Source organism: Eucalyptus grandis, chromosome 1, assembly GCF_016545825.1.
Source record: "Eucalyptus grandis isolate ANBG69807.140 chromosome 1, ASM1654582v1, whole genome shotgun sequence".
Taxonomy (NCBI): Eukaryota; Viridiplantae; Streptophyta; class Magnoliopsida; order Myrtales; family Myrtaceae; genus Eucalyptus; species Eucalyptus grandis.
In genome coordinates, this window is record NC_052612.1 from 32643812 (window position 1) to 32665797 (window position 21986).

The 21986-nt window shown below is 44.3% G+C and overlaps 1 protein-coding gene across 1 annotated transcript; it reads left to right on the forward strand.

Annotated features, from left to right (window-relative positions):
* The first annotated feature begins 10162 nt into the window (after nucleotides 1–10162).
* LOC104437893 (rust resistance kinase Lr10) lies at nucleotides 10163–12838 on the forward strand. Its single transcript, XM_010050937.3, is given in 3 exon segments — nucleotides 10163–10942; nucleotides 11427–11966; nucleotides 11969–12838. Coding segments are annotated over 3 exon segments (1818 nt in total). The 5' UTR covers nucleotides 10163–10251; the 3' UTR covers nucleotides 12556–12838.
* The last annotated feature ends 9148 nt before the right edge of the window (nucleotides 12839–21986 follow it).

A 21986-nucleotide genomic window follows, 5' to 3' on the forward strand; every position in this document is an offset into this window, starting at 1 on the left:
GTCGTGAGAGACCCGAATCCCAAGTAGATAAGGATCGGGGTAGGGTTAGCTAGGTAGCCCTTTTTTTTTTCTGGAGGCTACGACCTTTGTATATAACTGGCAGGTTGACCTTGGTTGTTTATAAAAGTGTGTTTTGTGAATTTTGTATCCTGCTTTTCTATCACATATCTATGTTGTATGGGGATTGTTTATACGCTTCCGCATGTGCATTAAAATGAATGGGTCGGTGACGTATCCTGAGATGTCGCGAGTTTTATCGACCAACAAGGGATGTGCGCATGATCAAGGTTCAAGGCGTGACATATTTCCTACTAGGCAAGTTGTTATGTAATACTAGAATCTATGTACTTATTGGAAGTTTGTAAGATAATAAGTTACTTGGATTGGATTGCCCAGCGCGAATGTAGTTCGTTCTGGTGTGCTTTTCATGTCCCAAATTTCAAGAAATATAGCAACAGTTGGTTTCTGGGACAATAATTGTGCTTTCTGTCTGCTTGGGGAGTTGAAAATATCTAGATTCAGCAATCTAAAAATGAATGAGAGTACTACTGCTAGGAAAAATGGCCCTTCCCATGAGGATGTTGAAGTTCTAAAATACATAATTAATTTATTTATTTTTTTGGTCAAAAAGATGTTTATAGCATTCTCATTCAAGTAAGAGTTTGGATAGTAGAAGCACTAGCTTCAGAACATAACAAGTCCAAAAGACAAGAAGGGGGATAAAAAACCCAATTAGCTGGAAGGGCCTTTCTTTGGTGGGCCTTGATGACCCAATCTGTCACTTTGTTGCATTCTCGTCGGCAATGGGTTATATCCAGGTTTGGGAAAGTATTAACACATGCCTGCACTTCACATATCAACGCATCTATTTCCTAGTTGACTTGCGATGTACTTTCCACCAAAGCTTTTACCAGTTCAAAGTTATCTTACTCTTAACTCCATCTGTTGCTTTTCTTTTTTTTCAAAGTACCTTAGGGTTTATAACGCAGCTTGTGCTTCTGCCTGGATTGCTGAAGAAGCTCTGACCGTGCACGCTAGTCCATTGACGAGGATACCTCTGCTATCGCGGCAAACGCAAGCTACAACCGCTTTCCTTGTTTCTTGAAGAAAAAGCCATCAACGTTGATTTTGAGCACACCGTGCATCGGAGGAGTCTAGATCTAAGGTGAGTCGTGTGTCGAAGAGGTCCCGGTCCGAGGTGAGGTGTACGTTAGAGGGTTCCCGGTCTAATGCGAGCGTTGCAACGAAGGATTCCAGGGTTGCGACGAGCCGTGCATCGGAGGAGTCGAAATCTGAGGCGAAGCTTGTGTCAAAGGTGTCCAGATCTGAGATGGGGAGGTCTGCACCTACTCTTTTTTGGTATGTTTTCCCACCCACCTGTTGAAGTTTTCTTCCATGGCCATTGCTAAGGTGATTATGTGCTAAGAATTCAACGGTTTTGCTTTGAAACACCAATCGTTGTGGGATTTCCAGTCTGCCACAGTAAGAGGCCTAATCACTCGAAAGAAATTGAGGTATGTTGAAAATTGGCCAGCCATTCCTCTATCCAAGTTATTCCGTGACCATCTTTTTGTATTTTCACTTCAACGCCATCCCAGACTTGGTTTTTCCATAGACAAAGGAGGAAAAGATGTTCGATTGACTCTTGATATTTGTTGCATATCATGCACGTAGCCTCAGGTATAATATGTCTCCGATATAAATTCTCCTTTGTTGCAAATGCATTTTGACAAATTTGCCAAAGGAAAAATCTGACTTTGGGCTGAATTGGGCATTCCATATTCTGTTCCACAATGATCGTGGTACTTGATAGGACACATGGTTTTGCTTCTGAATTTCTCCTTGTACCTTGAGCTTGTTATATGCACTCTTGACTATGAATTGATCTGTTTTGGTTGGCTTCCATACCAATTTGTCCTTTGGAAATTAGGGGTTAAGGTGTATAGCTAGAATTTCTTTACACACGTCGTGGTCAAAAAGTTCTAGTACTCTATCTTCCTTCCAAGTAGCAGAGCCTTTGTTTATAAGTTCCAAAACCCGTGATGGGTCATCCATATTTGCAGGTCCTCCAATTAAACCTCTCAGTAACCACTGATCATTCCTAATACCGTTTTTTCTCCATTTCCAACCACCCACTGTGATGAGTGACTTATGGCGTTTCTTCCCAAGATTAGACTTTGCCAACCCCACGATGGTCTTGAGCCTTTCTCTACATGTAATGCATCTGTATGCGGAAAGTATAGTCCTTTGAAAATTCGACTCCAAAGAGAATTCGGATTTTGAATTAGCCTCCATGCTTGCTGCCCCAATAATGCCTCATTAAATTTAATTAGATCACGAAAGCCTAGCCCACCATCATCCTTTCTTATTTCAAGAGTGTCCCAATTTTTTCCAATGCAAACCTGCCTTGTTCTCATTATTTTTCCACCAGAGAGCTGCTATTTTCCTTTCAATGGCTCGGCAAATAGATAAGGGGATTTTGAAAATGGACATAGCATATTGTGGTAGAGCTTGCACCACAATTTTAACAAGAAATTTTTTCCCTACCTTTGATAAAAAGTTATCTTTCCAGCCCCTCAGTTTCATATTAACTCGTGCAAGTATCCAGTCATACATTTGCTTTTTAGATCCACCCCAATCCGAAGGTATCCTGAGATATTTCCTATCTTTCCCAACTCTGGTACTCTCATTTCTTTAGTCAAGTTACTCCTCAATTCTCTTGGACAATCTTTACTAAAGAGCATGCCAAACTTGTTCAAATTTATAGCTTGGCCAGACACAAATCGATATTGGTTTGAAGACTACGTATCTGCAGAAGCGCTAAAAGAGTAAAAGGGTAATGTTTTCAAGGTCGTTTCAATCACAACCGGCAATGATGCTAGTTCAAAGCTTCTGGAAAGAGAATGTATTAGTGAATTAAGGCGGCACGATGACTTCATTAACAGAGGAAATTCTTGCCAAAGAGTGGCAACTCAGATGATGAATTTGGTTACTGATATGTATTGGAACCGAACAACTTTGTGGTTTCGAAGGGTCTACTTGTTTCCTTTCGAGTCAAACACTAGAAGACACTCATGCAAGTGTCATGGGTCGATCAATTTCAGTCGATCAAACACCGCGCGGCCTTAGGATCGATGATCCCAAGTCAACTTCACACACACACACGCTCGAACACAAGAGTCAGATGGGCAAAGAGAGTGTATATTCACTTGTGAACGAACTGATACAAAGTGGGAGAGGAATCGCTATTTATTTATACAAGAGCAGGTCGCATCTCAGCCGTTGATCATCCCTCCGATCCAATGGTGTATTTTAAATCCGTATCATCATTACAAGGCTACTCGTAGGCTACTCGATGGCTGCACACGACAGGCCCTTGGGAAGACCATGGGTCGCGCACGTTAGGCCTTGGGTAGGCCATAGGCGTGTGCCAGAAGCAAGATCAGTGTGGCAGGTCCGTCTGACACACAATCAGCTGAACGGTCATGGGCTGCTCGTGGGCTGGCTAAACATCGTTCATGGATCGCTCATGGATTGCGCATGGGCCTTTCTCTCATTCTGCTCATGTGTCGATCGTGGGCTATTCTCAGGTAGCCCTGTGTGACATGGCCAATCACGAACGGTCTTAGGTCATGCTCCGTCCGTGGGCCATGTCATTCTCCCCCACCTATTCCGGCAACGCCCTCGTTGCGTCTATGGCATGGAAGGCTTCGATGTGCTTCTTGAACTGCCACAAGCCCTCGGAGGGTTCCCAACTCACTTCACTCTTAGGAAGGCCTCTCCACCGGACGAGGTATTCCTTCCTTGGTGCCCAATATTTCTTCCATATGATCCGATCGGCCATGATATACTCAACATCCTGATCATAGGAGGTCTTCACCCCAAGGGGCGCTCGGTGTGATGTGCCCCGATCCGAGTCATCCTTGTCCGCATAGAATGGCTTCAGCATGCTCATGTGGAACACGAGGTGTAGCTTGAGCTTGGACGGTAAGTCCAGCTTGTACGCCACCTTCCCGATTCGTTATATCACTTGGAAAGGGCCTTCATAACGTCGGATCAACCCTTTGTTTACGTCTTTGTATCAAAGGATGAGGTGCAATTTGGCTAGCACCAAGTCCTCGACTTGAAACTCCACATGCCGTCACTTTTTGTCGGCCCATTTCTTCGTGCGTTTTGTGGCTCTACTCAGACACACCCGCGCCAAGTCGGCATGTTCATCCCATTCTTTAGCGAGCTTGTACGTGGACAGACTGCTCCCTCGGTACCCCGAGGCAATTGCGCTTGGCGTGAGTGGCTATTGCCCGGTTATGATCTCGAACGGGTTTTGGTTCGTGGATTTGCTCCGCAGCAAGTTGTAGAAAAATTGGGCCACGTCGATCAGCCGTGCCCAATTCACTTGCGTGTTGCTCACATAATGTCGAAGATAGATTTCCAGCAATGCATTCACCCTCTCCATCTGTTCGTCGATTTGGGCATGCATGCTGGTAGAAAGGTTGAGACTTGTCCCCAGCACCTTGAAGAGCTCAGTCCAAAATCGCTCGGTGAATCGAGGATCGCGATTGCTCACAATCGTGCATGGACCGCCACAATACTTGACGATGTACTTGAGGAATAGCTTGGCAGCTTCCTCAGCTAGGCAATCCTTTGTTGCTGGCACGAATGTCGCATATTTGGAGAGGCGATCTACCACCACCCTAAGGGTCCGACACCCTTCAGACTTCGGCAAATTCACGATTAAGTCCATGGAGACACTCTCCCATGGACGTTCCAGGATAGGCAACAGCTCAAGGAGCCCCGCGAGGGACCGTTGCTCTATCTTGTCTTGTTGGCAAACAAGACATGTCCACACATATGCTTCCACATCGTCCCACATATGCTGCCAATAGTATTGATATTCGATGAGTGCCATGGTGTGGTGGATTCCCGGATGTCCCGCCCATTTGGAGTCGTGGCACTCTTGTAAGACTTCCTTTCGAAGTTTCCCGTGGAGTGGCACATAGAGTTGTCGTCCTGTGGTGTAGAGGAGATCATCATCGAGCCAAAATTTCCTCGTCTTGCCCTCTTAAGCGTATCAAAGGAGGGCTTGGGCTGTTTAATCATGCTTCCCCCTCCTTGATACGATCAACCCACGGGCAGTCAGGCCGACTCACCACATTAGCCAATTCGAACTTCCTGCTTAAGGCGTCGACCACGTAATTGGATTTTCCGAGCTTGTACTCCAGCGCATAATCAAACTCGGCCAAGAAGTCTTGCCATTGAGCTTGCTTCGGGCTGAGCTTCTTCTGAGTTTGGAAGTAGCTTGTAGCCACGTTGTCGGTCCTCACGACGAACTAGGATCTCAAGAGGTAGTGCCTCCATTTGCGAAGGCAATGCACTATCATGGTCATCTCCTTCTCTTGGACCATGTATCTTCGCTTGGCATCATTCAACTTTCGGGACTCGAAGGCCACTGGATGACCTTCTTGCATTAAAACACCACCGATGGCAAAATTAGAAGCATCGGTCTCTACCTCATACGGTTTGGTGTAGTCAGGCAGCATAAGCACCGGCTTCTCAATCATGGCCCGCTTCAACCATTCGAACGTCTCTTGACACCGATCCATCCACTCCCACGATCGTTCTTTCTTCAGCATGTCCGTGAGTGATATGGTGAGGCATGAATATTCCCAGATGAAATGCCGATAATAGATCGTGAGACCAAGAAAGGATCTCAGCTCAATCACGTTGGTTGGTGGCTCCCAATCAACGATGGCACGGATCTTGGCCGCGTCCATCCACACACGTCCGCCCTCGATGATGTGCCCAAAGAACGGGATTTCTCTTTGTGCAAAGGCACATTTCTCACGTTTCACATATAAGTCGTTTTCCCGGAGGGTCCGAAAACTCGACTCAAATGCTCGACATGCTCCTCAAGCGTCCTGCTATATATAACAATATCATCAAGGTAAACCACCACGAACCAATCAAGGAATGGATGCAGTACCTTGTTCATGAGTGTGCAAAACGTAGCCGGTGCATTGGTCAAACCAAATGGCATGATGAGGAACTTGTATGATCCATAACAGGTCACACATGTTGTCTTCGGCTCATCCCTCTCGACAATTTACATTTGATAGTATCCTGATTAAAGGTCGAGCTTGGAGAACCAACGGGCTTCCCCAAGTTGATCAAACAAGTCGGCTATAAGAGGGATCAGATACTTATTCTTGACGGTCAGCTTGTTCAATGCCCGATAGTCGATACACATGCGGAGGGATCCATCATGTTTCTTTCGGAACAAGACCAGAGCATCGAATGGGGCCTTGGATGGCCGAATGTACCCTACATCGAGCAGCTCTTTGAGTTATTTTCTCAATTCCTCTAGCTCAGGCGGGGCCATACGATAGGGAGCCATGGCCGGTGGTCAAGCATCAGGCACCAGCTCGATCCAATGATCGACTTCTCTCCGAGGAGGCGGCTTCTTGGGCAACTCAGGCAGCATCACATCTTGGAAGGTGTCGAGGGCTCGGGACGCCTCTTTCGGTACCTCATTCTCTTCCGCGCCCTCCTCCTTTAATGCCGCCAAGAAGGTCACCTCGCCCTTCTTCAGCCCTTTGGAAAGCTGCATGGACGATAACATCTTTCTATCGCATCCCGATTCGCGATAGATCAAGACCATGCACTGGCACTTGTCTAGGATACATATCCAATCCACGAAGGGCATGATGACCGCATTGATCCAGTCGAGGAATCCCAAACCGAGTATGAAATTATAGTTGTCGAGAGGGATTACCTCAATGTCCTCCCGGTTGGTCCATGGACCGAGGTAGAACTCCACATTCCTCGCCATACCGCTGGCCGGGACTTCTTTAGAAATCATCATTTTGAGCCAACTGGCATCATTCGCCTCAATTGGAAGATGCAGCTTCTTCACGGCCTCTTTAAATATGAATAGATCAGACGCCCCGGTATTCACGAGTAAGCTCATCGTGGTACCCTCGATCTTCATGTCCACGAACATCATTGCTTTAGGTTCCTTGGCCTTCTTGGCCTTGATCGTCCCAAGGATCCGCAACGTCCCAACCGCGCCTCCTCCCACGGCTTGTCCTCCTTGTACAAGGCCACCAACTTTCCTCTCTTCAAGCAATCCCGGGCCATATGAGGACCGTCACAAAAGAAGCACTTGTATGTGCGTACCTTGCGATGGTATCCTTCGTGGCTCGACTCGGGTTGATTCTTGGGAGGGACCGGAGATGGTCTGCCACCATTCGAATGAGGGAACCGGCCTCGATCTCCCCCACTAGTGGCCTATTCCCTTGGTCAAAGGTTAGGATTGGCGGCGGATGCCGGCCTATACTCCACAAGGGACTCGGCCACGGAAGTAGCCATTGTGAGGTCCATTGCGTTGCACTGTTTGAGCTCCTATTTGACCCATGGTTTGAGTCCGCTCATGAACTGGTGGAATGCCTCCATCTCAGTCATGGATGGGATTTGGAGCAACAGCTCCGAGAACCGCTTCACATAGTCACGAACTCCGCCTTTTTGTTCTAAGCGCTTGAGTTCTCCGCAAGCTTCCTCCTCCACATAAGCGGGATTGTAGGTCTGCCGAAATTCCTCAACGAACTGAGCCCAAGTCATGATAGGGTCGCCATTCCTACCATCCGACCGACGTCTCCACCATAGCAGTGCATCATTAGCTAAATACATGGCTGCAATGTTCACTCGAATCACTTCGTCAATCGTTCCCATGGTCTGGAAATATCGTTCCATGTACCATAGGAAGTTGTCCACGTCCTTTGCCACCCGGGAACTGTTGAACTCCTTCGGCTTAGGTGCATCGGCACAGGACTGCACAGTGATCACCATGTTCACACATGCCGCTTCAAGCACAGTGAGCTTGCCCTTCATCTCCGCCATTTCCGCACGCATGGCCACCATCGCGGCCTCTTAAGTCTCATCCCGCTACTGCAGCTTGTGCATGAAGAATCCTTGCACCTCAACACAGAGCTCTCCCATGCCGGCTTGGAGTTCTTGCACTTTGGCCAAGAACTCCTCCCTACCAGCTTCCGCTCCCTCGATGACCTGGTGTGGGTCGTCCATCAATGCTTGGACATCCGTGACGGTCTCCTCTAGGACCGTCATTCAGTTCTTCAGCTCTCCCTTCGAATCCCTCGAACACGAGGCAGCACAGGCCTTCTTCAACCAGGTGATCTTCTCGACTAGACGCCCACGATCTTCTCAGTCATCACCTGGAACGACCGAAGCATCAGCACAAGGATTGGCCACTGCATTTGGAACGAAGGCTCTGATACCACTTGTCACGGGTCGATCAATTTCGGTTGATCAAACACCCGCAACTTAGGATCGGTGATCCCAAGTCAGCCTCACACACACACGCTTGAACACAAGAGTCGGATGGGCAAAGAGAGTGTATATTCACTTGTGAACAAACTAATACAAAGTAGTAGAGGGATCCTTATTTATACAAGAGCAGGTCGCATCTCAGCCGTTGATCGTCCCTCCGATCCAACGATGTATTTTAAATATGTATCATCATTACAAGGCTACTCGATGGCTGCACACGGCAAGCCCTTGGGAAGACCATGGGTCACGCACGTCAAGCCTTGGGCAGACCATGAGTGTGTGTCAGAAGCAAGATCAGGGTGGCAGGTCCGTTTGACACGCGATCAACCGAACAGTCACGGGCTACTCGTGGGCTGGCCGAACATTGTTCATGGGTCGCTCATGGATTGCGCATGGGCCTTTCTCTCATTCTGCTCATAGGTCGATCGTGGGTTGTTCTTGGGTAACCCTGCGTGACACGATCGATCACGAACGGTCTTGGGTCATGCTCCGTCCGTGGGCCGTGTCACAAGCTTTTAAGATATTCTTTAAGGCATGTTGCTTTTTGTCAACATTTCTTTTAACATGCCCGCAAATCAATTTTCCCCAATATATTATTATTTGAGTGCTCTTGTGAACTTATCATCAAATTGTAACAATGATTGTATATTTACATTATTCTTTTCAGTACCAATGCATTCTTCATCTCAATTTAGGACGCCATGATAATCATTCTATTTATATTCCAAAACTATTTTTCTATGCCTACCACTATCGCCCCTGCCATCCACCACCACCCAGGTTTGCTTAGGAACTCATATAAGAATTTAAAAAAAAAATTATTTCTCTTCCAAAAATCAATTTCTAATCAAAATAGTTATTATTCACGTTCTTAGTGGTCATATAAACATCCAATCCACAAATTGGACGAGCCAGGCAAAATTAGAATAAGTAAAACTCATCTTTCACCAAAAAGGAGCTCATTTTGCTTGACACCATCATAGCTGAAAGAATTTGGAAACCATTCTCAGATACCTACAATTTTTTTTTCCTTTTTCAATTCTCTCTTATTTTTTTTCCTAATTTTTCAAGGAAAACATAGGTTGACAATATCGTAAAAAAAAAAAAAAAATACCCATGTTTCACTGGGACACTACTCAAAAAAAGGAGGGCCATGGGTGAGTAACCCTTGGTTGAATGTGGCCTGAGAGCAAAAAAAAAAAAAAAAAAAGATAAACAATGGGAAATTTTGTGAAATAATTACTAATTATTTTAAAATTTTAAATTATTAGATGAATGCGTAATTTAATATTTAAATATTTTATCGGAGGTAACATCCATACAAACCAAAAGCCCATGCATTTGATTTGAGAGGGATTCTTTAAACTTTACGGGACTTCTCTCATATTGCGACGGTTTGAAACATCGCATACTATACTCCCGAAATCAAACCTACATCGTGCACTTTTCCCGCACTAACTCCTGTGCTAGTAGCACGATCGCAGCACCAGCCACTGCATCCTGCGTCACGCCAGACGCCACCCTTGGCGATTCATCGATGCCGGCATTGGCTCTATAAGAGAATTCTTGGTTAGCAGAGTCCAACAAGGGACGACGGGTCAAATGAGGAAAGGAGGAGGAACTTGCTTCGCGAGTTCGAGCTTGACTTGACTTGACTAAGTAAACTCCCCGTGCACTCGCTCCCCCAATAATACTTTAGTAACGCGAGGGCGACTGACAACGATGGACCACGAAAAGTCCAAGTCAAAGTAAACTCATGATCTGGACAAGTCTAGGGAAGGAAATTGTAGATGCAACATCGGCTCTTGGTTTTCTCTCTCGGACAGGCCTGACGCGAATTACAAAACGAGAGAGACCCAGAGTGAGAGAGAGAGAGAGAGCGTAAGGAAACCAGTTGATCTGTCCACCATGCGCTCTTCCGTTCCCTCCCTCGTCCTCCTCTTCCTCTGCTTCGCCCATGGCACCGCCGACCCCGCCCACGACGACCCTTGCCGACCCCGGAGCTGCCATCACGGGCCGGACGTCCAGTTCCCGTTCCTGCTCGAACGCAGCGGCCAACCTGACGGCTGCGGCTACAGTCGGGACTTCCACTTGTCCTGCGACCGGCGCGACACCCTGCTCTCGCTCCCAGAGACGCCGCGGCCACTTCTCGTCACGGACATCGATTACAAGAACAGGTCCATCAGCGTGCGGGACCGCGAGGGGTGCATCCCCTTGCTGCTGGCGAACCTCAACCACTCTATCTTCTCCTACAAGATGAGCCCCCGCAGCCCGTATAGTAGTTACCCGCCCTATAACTATACCCTGTTCCAGTGCCCGCTGGGCGGGAGGAGCGACAGCGGCATGACCCGGCTGGGTTGCGTGAGCACATCCGAGTACGACGTCTTCGCCGTCGAATCCAACTCCTACGTCGGAGACTTGCCGCTGGTGTCCTGCATGAGGAATGGGAGCATCGACTTGCTCCCGACGACGATCGGTGACATTATGCGCGACGTTAATTTGGTCTGGGACAAGCCGGACTGCGGATGCACGAAAGGGAAGTTGTGTCGGCGGAAGGGGAACGGCACCCACTGCATCGATCCTCCTCGCGGACACGAAGGTATTGCTTTAATCCTTGTCGAGGGCGCATGCGTTTATCGATTCCCAAACTTTTTAATGCTTTATAAGACTCTGCTTGACTCGTGTTATTTCACTTCCTTACTTTAAGCGATTGTTAATGCTCGAGCTCTTTTGTTTCGGCCCTTCATTCCAAAGCTTTTAAAATCTGGTGATGGATGTAGCAAAATTGCTTTCTGAGTTATGGTTGTCGAAATTTATCAAGTCTCTCTTTCGTAAAGATAAGATCCATGGAGTGCAGAGGAAGGAGAATCATCAGATGATACTTTCTGTAAATTAAATTGAAGGTGTTCTGAAGCCTGATTGCCCAGTTTTTATAGAAATAATCTGTGATGACCTGAAATGAAGGTCAGTCACGGTGTTAAGTAAAGCTGATATAACTGGTTTTGAGGGCTTTTATTCTAGTTGTTTTATCATTCCTACAAACTTCGGCAGAAGCTCAGGTACTGACTTCTTTGAATCTGCAGAAAGAACAAAGCTGGAGATTGCGGGAGGAGTGGTGAGCTTTTTTCTCTTTCTTGTTGGATTAAGCGGACTCGGCTATGTCATCAATGAAAAAAGAAGAGATAAAGCATTCCAACTCAAGATCGAGAGCTTCTTGCAAGACTACGAGGCCCTCAAGCCGACCCGTTACTCCTACAATGACATCAAGAGGATAACCAATGACTTCGAGGAAAAACTAGGCCAGGGGGCTTACGGAACGGTCTACAAAGGGAAGCTATCGGACGAGATTTTTGTCGCCGTGAAGATGCTGGACAATTCATTCAGGAATGGAGAGGAGTTCATCAACGAAGTGAGCACGATGGGAAGGATTCACCACGTCAACGTGGTCCGGATGGTTGGTTTCTGTGCCGACGGTTTCCGAAGAGCCTTGGTGTACGAGTTCCTGGCGAACGAGTCTCTGGAGAAGTTCATATTTCAGGGCGAGGACACTCTCGACCCTTTCCTAAGTTGGGAGAGGCTCCACGATATCGCTCTCGGAGTGGCCAAAGGCATAGAGTATCTTCACCAGGGTGTGATCATAAGATCCTCCATTTCGACATTAAGCCGCACAACATCTTGCTAGATAACAACTTCAATCCTAAGATTGCGGATTTTGGTCTGGCAAAGCTATGTTCCAAGGAACAAAGTGCGGTGTCCATGACTGCAGCCAGAGGTACCATGGGTTACATTGCCCCAGAAGTCTTCTCCAGGAACTTTGGAAGCGTGTCGTCTAAGTCGGACGTGTACAGCTTCGGAATGCTGCTGCTCGAAATGGTTGGGGGGAGAAAAAACGTTGACGTGAACGCGAAGAACATGAGCCAGATGTACTTCCCGCAGTGGGTCTATAACCATCTAAATAAAGGTGAAGAACTTGAAATACGAATCCGAGAGGATGGCGACCACAAGATAGCCAAGAAACTGGCGATTGTGGGGCTCTGGTGCATTCACTGGTACCCTGCCGATCGGCCCCCTGTGAAAGCGGTGGTTCAGATGCTTGAGGGAGATGAGTGCCCTGTCATGCCGAAAAATCCTTTTGTTTCCTCCAGTTCAGGGGATGCTGCAATCATGCGCGGAAGGCTCTGGAACACAGATCTAGAAGTTATCGCGGAATAAGTTCCGAGTGCCCTTTTGCAGTATGTCATCTCTCCGTGACTGAAGCCGTACGTTATGTGATACAAGAATCTATGTACTTAGTGGAAACCATTGATGCGCTCCCACCACTTACCTATAGTATTAGATCCAATATGTATAGAGTAATTCCTTTCCTCTTATATTTCCTACTAGGCAAGTTGTTACGTAATCCTAGAATCTATGTACTTACTGGAAGTTTGTAAAATAATAAGTTATTGGATTTGATTGCCCAGCGTGAATGCAGTTCGTTCTTGTGTGCATTTCATGTCCTGAATTCCAGGAAATATAGTAACATTTGGTTTCTGGGACAAGAATTGTGCTTTCTGTCTGCTTGGGGAGTTGAAAATATCTAGATTCAGCAATTTAAAAGGGAATGAGAGTACTACTGCTAGGAAAAATGGCCCTTCCCATGAGGATGATTAAGTTCTAAAATACATAATTAATTGAAGACAACGTATCTCCAGAAGCGCTAAAGGAGTAAAAGGGTAATGTTTTCAAGGTCGTTTCAATCACAAGCGGGAATGACGCAAGTTCGAAGCTTCTTGAAAGAGAATGTATTGGTGAATTAGGGTGGTACGGTGGCTTCATTAACAGAGTGAATTCTTGCCAAAGAGTGGCAACTCAGCTTATGAAATTGGTTACTGATATGTACTGGAACCGAACAACTTCATGGTTTCAAAGGGTCTACTTGTGTCCTTTTGAGTCAAACACTACAAGACATTCATCTCATGCTGATCGAACTCTTCATCATTTCCTTTCAGTTCAAGCCGAGTAGAACTAGTTTGTCCGGTTTTTCTGACACCCTTGAGCTCTTTCAGCTAATAAGAGAGACTCTTTTTAACTGTCAAGTGACTTCTAGATTTATACACAAAAATTCGAGCGCCAGAGAAACAAGAACACAACACGAAACATGCCATCATGATCGGGGCGGCGAGTTCTGGCAAACTGGGCAAGTAGCATTCATGCGAAGCCACTCGCCAATGCAATCTGCATGGAAGCAATGGTTGCATTGCGGTATGGTCTTGAGGATCTCTTTGGGCTGATAGTCCGACAGGCAAATTGGGCAAGTGCTGTCGTCGGGCTTCGGAAGCCGCTTGCTCTCTCCTAGGACAATTTTTGGGTAAGATTCGATCACCACCCTGTCAAGTCCCGAAACAACGGCAGAACGCGGCGCAACTGCCGTGGAAAATTCCCTGACGACGGGGGTGCCGCCCTCTCGTGTAGGACTTCACTCTGCCACAGAGGTGGCAAAGTAAGCCCAGGAGGACCAGAATCACCGGGACACCAACCCCGACAACAATCACGTAGCGGGCGCCCCTCGGAATCCCTGAAACTGAAAGCATGTAAACCTATTATACCAGAAGCTCAAGATAATTTTGCTTGATCAAACAGGTAAGATGGTCAGCCATATACCAATCCCGGGTCAAATGCAACTTTTGTGGATGCGCATGCCCCATGCGTTCTAAAGCACGAAGGATATTTAAATGACAAATGTGGGAATCCGGTCTTCTCTCATGTACACAACAATCCTATTTCAAATCAAGTGCGTTTATTGGTCAGCCCTGCTGCTGTTTCTATACGAACGACCCAAAAGTTGGTCTCAACGAAACCCAATTGAGCGAATGTCAAAGTCAACCCCATGCTGACCTAAAGTTACGGCATGAGGTGGCAGAAAAAGAGAGGAGGAAGCCACTCGGAAAGCAGAAGCCAAGAGTTGTAATCATCTAAGCATTAATGGGCTAGAGTTATTAAAAAAAAAATATGATGTCGTGCATGATCTAATTGTGTAGTTCAAATATACGGTTGAAAATGAAGTAGATGTGGCAAAATAAATGAGCGATAAGAGGCTAATTTTGTTGACAATTCTTGTGATAAAATAGCTCTAAAAGTAGAGAAAAGTACACTACAAGTGCCATAACTTTGCTCAAATGAATACTTAAGTGCCATAACTTACGAAATGTACACTTAAGTGCTACATTTAAAAAAAAGTGGCACACCTGAGTGCTACCTCCGGTGAAGCCAGCCGGAAATCATACGTTGCATTTAAATATTAATATTTTTCACCAAAGTGGCTCACCGGAGAGCTAAGTCAGCCCTAATTCACCCAAAATGACGTCGTTTCGAGTGTTGGCAAAAACAAAGTCGTTTTGGCATAATTTGAATTTTAATATAATATAAAATTAATTAAATTTAATTTAAAATAAAATAATAATATAATTTATATTTCATTAAAAAAAAATGGGAAACGGAAGAGGAGGAAAGGCAGCCGGCGGCTAAGGGCTGAGCCCTCGCCGCCGCCGCCTCCCGTCATCGAGGGAAGGTGGGGGAGGGTCGGCCCTAACCACCGGTCGGTAGGGCCGCCGGCCCTCGGCTAGGGCTCAATGGCCCCGGCCCTTGCCGGTTGGCTCCCTTCTCCTCCTCCCCCCTTTTTTTCTTCCTCCTCTCAACCGCCGGTTGCTTCCCTTCCTCCTCCTCCTCCCCCGGCCGAATGCGGGGGCAAGGGTCGCAAGCCCTCGCCGATCCGGGCGATGGTCAATGGCCCTCGCCCGCCGGGCCAAGGGCCGCCGCTTGCTTGGGGGTCGCCTCGCAGTGGTGGCCTTTAGCCCGACCGGGCAAGGGCCGCCGACCCTCGCCGGATCTAGGCGAGGGTTGCAACCCTCACCGCCGCCCGGCAACCCTAGCCGACCCTCTCCCCTCCGTCGCCGGCCCTTCCCGGCGGCAACGGCCGAGCCCTCGGCCGCCTCCCCATTTTCTTTTTTTTTTTCTTTTTAATTTTAAAATTATTATTTTTAAATATTTTAACTAAATTTAATTTTAAATTTAATTTAATTTAATTATTTTTTATATTATTTTTTACCACGTCAGCCCAAAACGATGCCGTTTTTGCATTATTTGACCATGTCAGCGTGCAAAACGGTGTCATTTTGCACTCGCTTCGCCGGAAAAATGCAACATATGCAATTTGGCCGGATTTTGGCCGGATTGGCACTCAAGTGAGCCATTTTGCTCCGATTTTGACACTTAAGTGTACCTTTCGTAAGTTATGGCACTTAAGTGTCTCTTTCTGCAAGTTATGGCACTCTAGGGGTCCGCGTTTCTCTAGAAGTAGCTAGCGAATTGTTTTCTTTTGAGACCAAGAAGGTGAGTGAAAGTAAATATCATTGATCATGTGGATTAACATTATTCTCATAATTTTGTTAAAATTTTGTTCCCTAAAGATATTTTGGGCATTTAAATTATACAATAATCTTGCCACCCATGGCACTATCGTAATATTCCATTAATCTAGTGGCACTTTTATAATTACAAGGAAATGCTAATGAAATTTACGCAATCCAATGTGCGCTAGATCTAATGTTGGAATCATACAGTGCTAAGAATGCCTTATATATTTATATATATATATATATATATATATATATAATATATTTCACATAAGATCAATATTTAAAATGCTAATGATGTCATACTTTTATTTTAGTATATAATCTTATTTCTAGATAAAGCAATAATTTCTAACATAATAACTAGAAGGAAAATTTAGGATGTTACATAGGAAGGGATTTTTTTTCTTTTTGGTCCAATACATAGAAAGGATTCAGCAAGCAAAATTCTCAACTCAAGGGTGGATTAGATAGATTGTTTGTTTTTCATTAGAGTTAATACCACAAAAAATTTCAAACTCATACATCTGTGACAAATTTATCACAAACTAATTTTTTAACTATAAAAAATTTCAAACTAGTACACTAATGCCAAATTTACCTCTGTCGGTTTCTGTTAAAGTTTATCGTCAAATTGCTGAGTTAGATAACACGTGTTCATAGTTTTTCTTGATATTAAAATTAACGAAGGGTTAAATGTCACAAATATATTAGTTTGAAGTTTTTAATATTCAAAAAATTAGTTGATGGTAAAATTATCATATGTATACCAATTTAGATTTTTTATAGTCCAAAAATTAGTTTGATATAAATTTGTCAAAAAATGTAATAATTTGAAATTTTTCATGGTATTACTCATTTTCATTATCAAAACAGAACGATGGCTTACACGCATGTGAGTGGCCTCAATTATTAGTCATCCAAGTTAGCACCATATCTTACCACATACTCGACTTGATGGAAGTTATATAAAAGTTTGATTTTCACTTTAGACTATAATTATAGAATGGGCATTTACATTGAATTAACTTTTACTTAACACAAAGTTTTTAAAATATTCTGAAAAAAAAAAATATTCCCAACTTATAAGCAATTTGATTCAACTTGGTGCAAAAATCTGTGAATGCTTGGTTTCCAAAGCATTGAGATTTGTTTTCAAGAGTAAATTAACGATAAATAGGGAGAAGTACACTATCAGTGCCATAAGTTATGTATGGCACTCACTTTGGTGTCAAAAGTTTCCGTCAGATCACTTAAGTGCCAAATTGGAGAAAAAACGATCACTTTGGTGTCACTGGTGAGAGATTCCGGCCAGATTAATTACATGGCTTTTATATTTTATTTTTAAAAAAAGTCGCGGTGGCTTTAAAACGACGTCGTTTTCCATCATCCTCAAGAAACGACGTCATTTTGCCGTTATACATGGACATCCTCATAGAAACGATGCCGTATAGCTGATGGGGATTGAAATTAGGATTTCGGGGATTGAACTTAGGGTTTCCGCCGCTCGCCGCTCAGCCACCGTCGTTCGCCCACCATCACTTCGCCACCATTGTAGTTGCTCAACCAGGTGAGCAATGAGAGATTAAGATTGTTGCTCAAGCAAAAAGTGGCAGGAAGAATATGAAGCGAGGGCGGAGGAGGAGGCGGAGGAGGAAGAAGAGGGGTTGAAGGTGTCGCTGGTGCGCTACTGCTACTGCTGGTGGTGCTAATGTCGTTGTTGGTACCACTACTGGTGCTGCTGCTAGTGCCGCTGCTGGTGTTGGTCTTCGAGGAAGAAGAAGACGATGTGCCCTCTCTCTCTCTCTCTCTCTCTCTCTCTCTCTCAATTTGGGGATTTAGGGTTTCTAAGTTGAGGGAAAGACGCGAAACGGCGTAGTTTTGTTGTTTGGATGGCTGACTGTACTCTTCGACGAGCGACGTCGGCTTCAAAAATTAATAAAAAAGTGTCACGTTGGATTTCCAGCCAATTTCATCAGCGTTGGCATTGAAATGATCATTTTTCAAATTTGTTCGCACTTAAGTGATCCGACGGAAACTTTTGGCACCAAAGTGAATGTCGTACACAACTTATGATACTAATAGTGTACTTCTCCTACGATAAATATATTGTTACAAATTGCCTCGACAATATTTTGATTTAAAAAAAAAACGCCTATTATGCTTTGAAATGTATTGTTACATACAATAACACACGAAGAAGAGAATATATTTCAATATTCACTATTCATTAATGTCCATTTAGTATTGCTCTTTCTATTCCTAGGTCGTGTTAGTATAGCCATTTTCGCTGTGTACTTTTAATATAAGCATATAAGTTGTTGGTAACCGCTTAACTATGTGTTGACTTTGTCAAATGAATCGATTTGATGAAAATAAATTAAGAGTCCGTTAGTGTTTGTTTCGTGATTAATGAATAATTTGAAAAGTTAATTTCTCACTTATCTTACTGCTTGAAATAATTAATTCATGGAAAATGTTTAATCGACAATAATTTATATCTAAAACTTTTTTAAATGGTGAAAAGATTTTTAATTCAAGTTTGACTTATTGACCGCAGACTAGAGGAAAGCAATTTGGTCAAAGAAGTCGGTGCATAATGGGAACTCGAGGGACAAAGGGGCAACGATGCCCATCAAAAGGCTCCAGGTCATTTGCACGGGTTGCAAAGCAGTCCAGGGAAAATGCCGCAAAAATGAGGGACGGTTTCGATGTGGTCACACATATAGCGTACGTGCAAGCTTTTCAAGATATTCTTGAGGAACGTCGATTTTCATCAATATCTCTTTTAACATGCCCACAAACGGATTTTTCCCAACATAGTAATATCCGAATGCTCTTGGATAACTTATAATAAGATTATAATCGTAATTGTCCATTTACATTATCATTTTCACAACCAATGCATCTTTCATCTCAATTTAGAGGTCTTTTAGACATCCTATCGACAAATTGGACATGCCATGCAAAATTAGAATGAATAAAACTCATCTTTCTTCAAGAAGGAACACATTTTACTTGACACCGACATAGCTGAGAGGATTTGGAAACCATTCTCAAACATTCATTAATGTGCATTCACATACTTATAAGTATATAGGTTGTTGGAATTTGATGAAAATATGGTAAGCACACCTGTACTTTGGAGAAATGATGCTAGGTGGAGGTGAAGGAAAAAGAGTTGATTCGTTGCAAGTTTAACTTGTTGACCAAAGAAAGAATAGATGGAATTTTATTTTTATTTTCTTTTGGCTAGGAAGATTAGATGGTAGTTATTTGGTCTAAGAAGTCAACAACACCAAGGTTCCATCTTTTCATTGTATCTTTCAATTCCTTGCATTCACTTTTCATGTAATTTCCAATCCATGCACTTCATTTCCTTATAATTGCAAGTTGGGGCGCATTTAGTAACGCTTCTGTTTCCGAAAATAATTTATGATCAGAAATTATTCTTTTTTATTCTATTTCCAGGAACAATTTTTAAGCATTTTAAGTCATTTAGTAACTATCCAAAATTTCAATTCTCGGAATAGAATTGTGTTTCATACCGTGCTCAAAATTTCTACTCCAATTCATTTTCTTTAAATTTTCAAATAATTTTATTACTTTTTTCCTTTTTTTTTTCTTTCCTTTCTTTCTCTTATTCTTCTTCTTCTTCTTCAAGTCGCCGGTTGTCAGCCTTGCAATGATCGACGACCGGCTAGACGAGGGGCGGTGACCTCACGGGAGCGTCGCCAACCCTCATCGAGGCTAGCCCTCGTAGGCCGAGCCTCGCCAGCAACTAGGCATGGCTCAGCCAAGCCTCGTCGGGCTGGGCGAGCCTTGCTGGTGGCTAGGCGACTGAACCCATTGCCGACGACCGGCGGCAGCGGCTGGCGGATGGCAGCGAATGGCAATCGTGGCGGTGGCAACATATGAAGAAGAAGAAAAAGAGAAGAAGAACAAGAGAAAAGAAAAAATAGGTGTTTGATTCTAGAATTATTCTCTGGAACAAGAATCAACTTTTTTTTATTTTTGATTCTACTCCAAATCTGTTCCCAAGAACAAAAATTTTACCAAACATGATTCTGTTTCAAAATTACTCCCGAGAACAAAAGAACGGAAACAAACATTGTTTGGCAAGTGCCAAATAGCCTCTTCAATGTAGTTAACCGTTGGTTAAAAAAAAAAATGTAGTTAACCGTACATCACACAGTGCCCCTCTTCAGCACGTTTTGTCCTCGAGTGCGGAACCAATGAGCTATCTCAATCACTTCATCGATATCTCTTTTGGGCATACCCACGTATTAATTTTCCCCAATATGTTCACGTTGAGTGCTCTCTTAACAAGACCCTTACAATAATTGTCCATTTGCATAATTTTTTCTTTCAAAACCAAAATATTTTTAGTCTTGAATATAGAGATCTTTCAAACATCCGGTCGACAAACCGGATGGACCATGCAAAATTGGAGAGTAAATTAGCCTTCTCTAAGAAGGAAAACATTTTGCTCAACGCAAGCATAAGTGAGAGAATTTGAAACCATTCGCTATACATCCACCGTTGAGAAAGCTTTCTAATGAATTTTGAAAGTTGAAAAGACTACGCATGAGTATGTGGTGAATCTGATAAATGTCTTTAGCTACTTTAATTTAGGGAATTGCTATTGAAAGAGAAGTTTATAGCAATCTTGATCGCGAAAACAAACATCATGCCATAAAAGAAAGTAGCCACACTTGAATCTGAGACACTTTTTTACAAAAAGGACCAGGTTGGGAAAACACGGTCAATTTGGCCTGGAGGCAAGAACCTTAAAAGGGCCTAAAACATTAAACTTATAATTCTAAATAGATGAAATCAGTACATTGATACAAACCAAAAGACCTGTACATTCCATTTGAGAGAGGCTCAAATTTGAGCCACTTAAGTACCAAACGGACTAAGCTTCTTTGAACTTCATTAAACCTATTTACACCCTCGTCGCCAAGATAACGCTTGTCCCACTTGCTGATGCGCGAAATCGAACTCACCCCGTACTCACGCATGTCTGTCGGGGACTAGAAACGAAATTGTTTTTTTTTCTTTTATCCTTCTTCTAAATGTCATGTTATAATAGCTCGATTACGCGCATCATTGGCGATTTACCGAGGCATGCTTAGCTCTCTTAGAGAATTCTCATTCGAAATCGAAAGGGGGTTCGGTCAGCAGCAGAGCCCAAGCATGGTCGGACGAAGAAAAAGAAGGGCGGGGGAACTTGCTTCGCGAGTTCGAGCTTGACCGGGTGAAGTCGCTGCGCGCGCGCTCACTTCAGCAATGATAGCGCGTTAGGGCGGTGGACGCAAACCGACAACAGAAGGGCCCCGGGAGAAAAGCCAGGTCAAAGTCAACTTTTCTTTGATTTAGATGAGCCGAGGGAGGAGGTTCATTCTTCTGGCTGTCGATCAATGTCGGGTCTTTGGTTTCGTCTCTGGACGAGACAAGCCGTCGCTCAGCGCTTGATAGAGGAGATCCAGACGTGATTCGTGAACTCTAATAAAAGTTGCTGGGAAAAGAGATGCTAACGAAGAGGCTGCTTTGCTCTCCATCATCCATGGCAACGTAGTCGAGCATAAAGAAGCGCAAGACGAATTTGAGAAATTTCTATGTCATTCGATATATTTATAATGAGGATTATTAAAGATAACAAGATAAACATAATATCAAATATAATCAATCAAGAATATGCGGAATCAACTAAATAACATTGTATTGCCAACATCATGGAGTAAAAAAGAACAGTGGATCTTTTGGCCGAGGATAAGCCAAAAGGTACTGAGGCCTCAGAAGACGTGGCCGCAAGCTTCTGTCGTCTTATGTTTTCTGTCTTCCTTCTTCTCACCCTCCTCCATCACCCATGGCTCTAGAGGTGGCTCGGCTCAGACGTGGCACTGGCAACTCCGCTGGCAGCGACGGCAAGGGGGAGGTTTTGCAATTCAGAAACCCGGAAACCGCCGGTGGCTGCTAACGGAGCAGAGGAAGAGAGATTTTTTAACCTTTCTTTTTCTTAACATTTGTCCGCATCGCGTCGTCAACCCAAGTTTGTGATTGGAATTCAGTAAAAGAATAATTTATCGTGCCGTGACAAAGACGGTTGCCCGAGAGACGAGAAATGAAAACCAGCGACCATTCCTGGTCATGAATGAACAAAGCTACGGGAGCAAACAGGTCTTATTCCAAGAGAAGGAAAATGCAAGGAACCAGTCGGGGTCCATTATCAATAACAAGAAACCG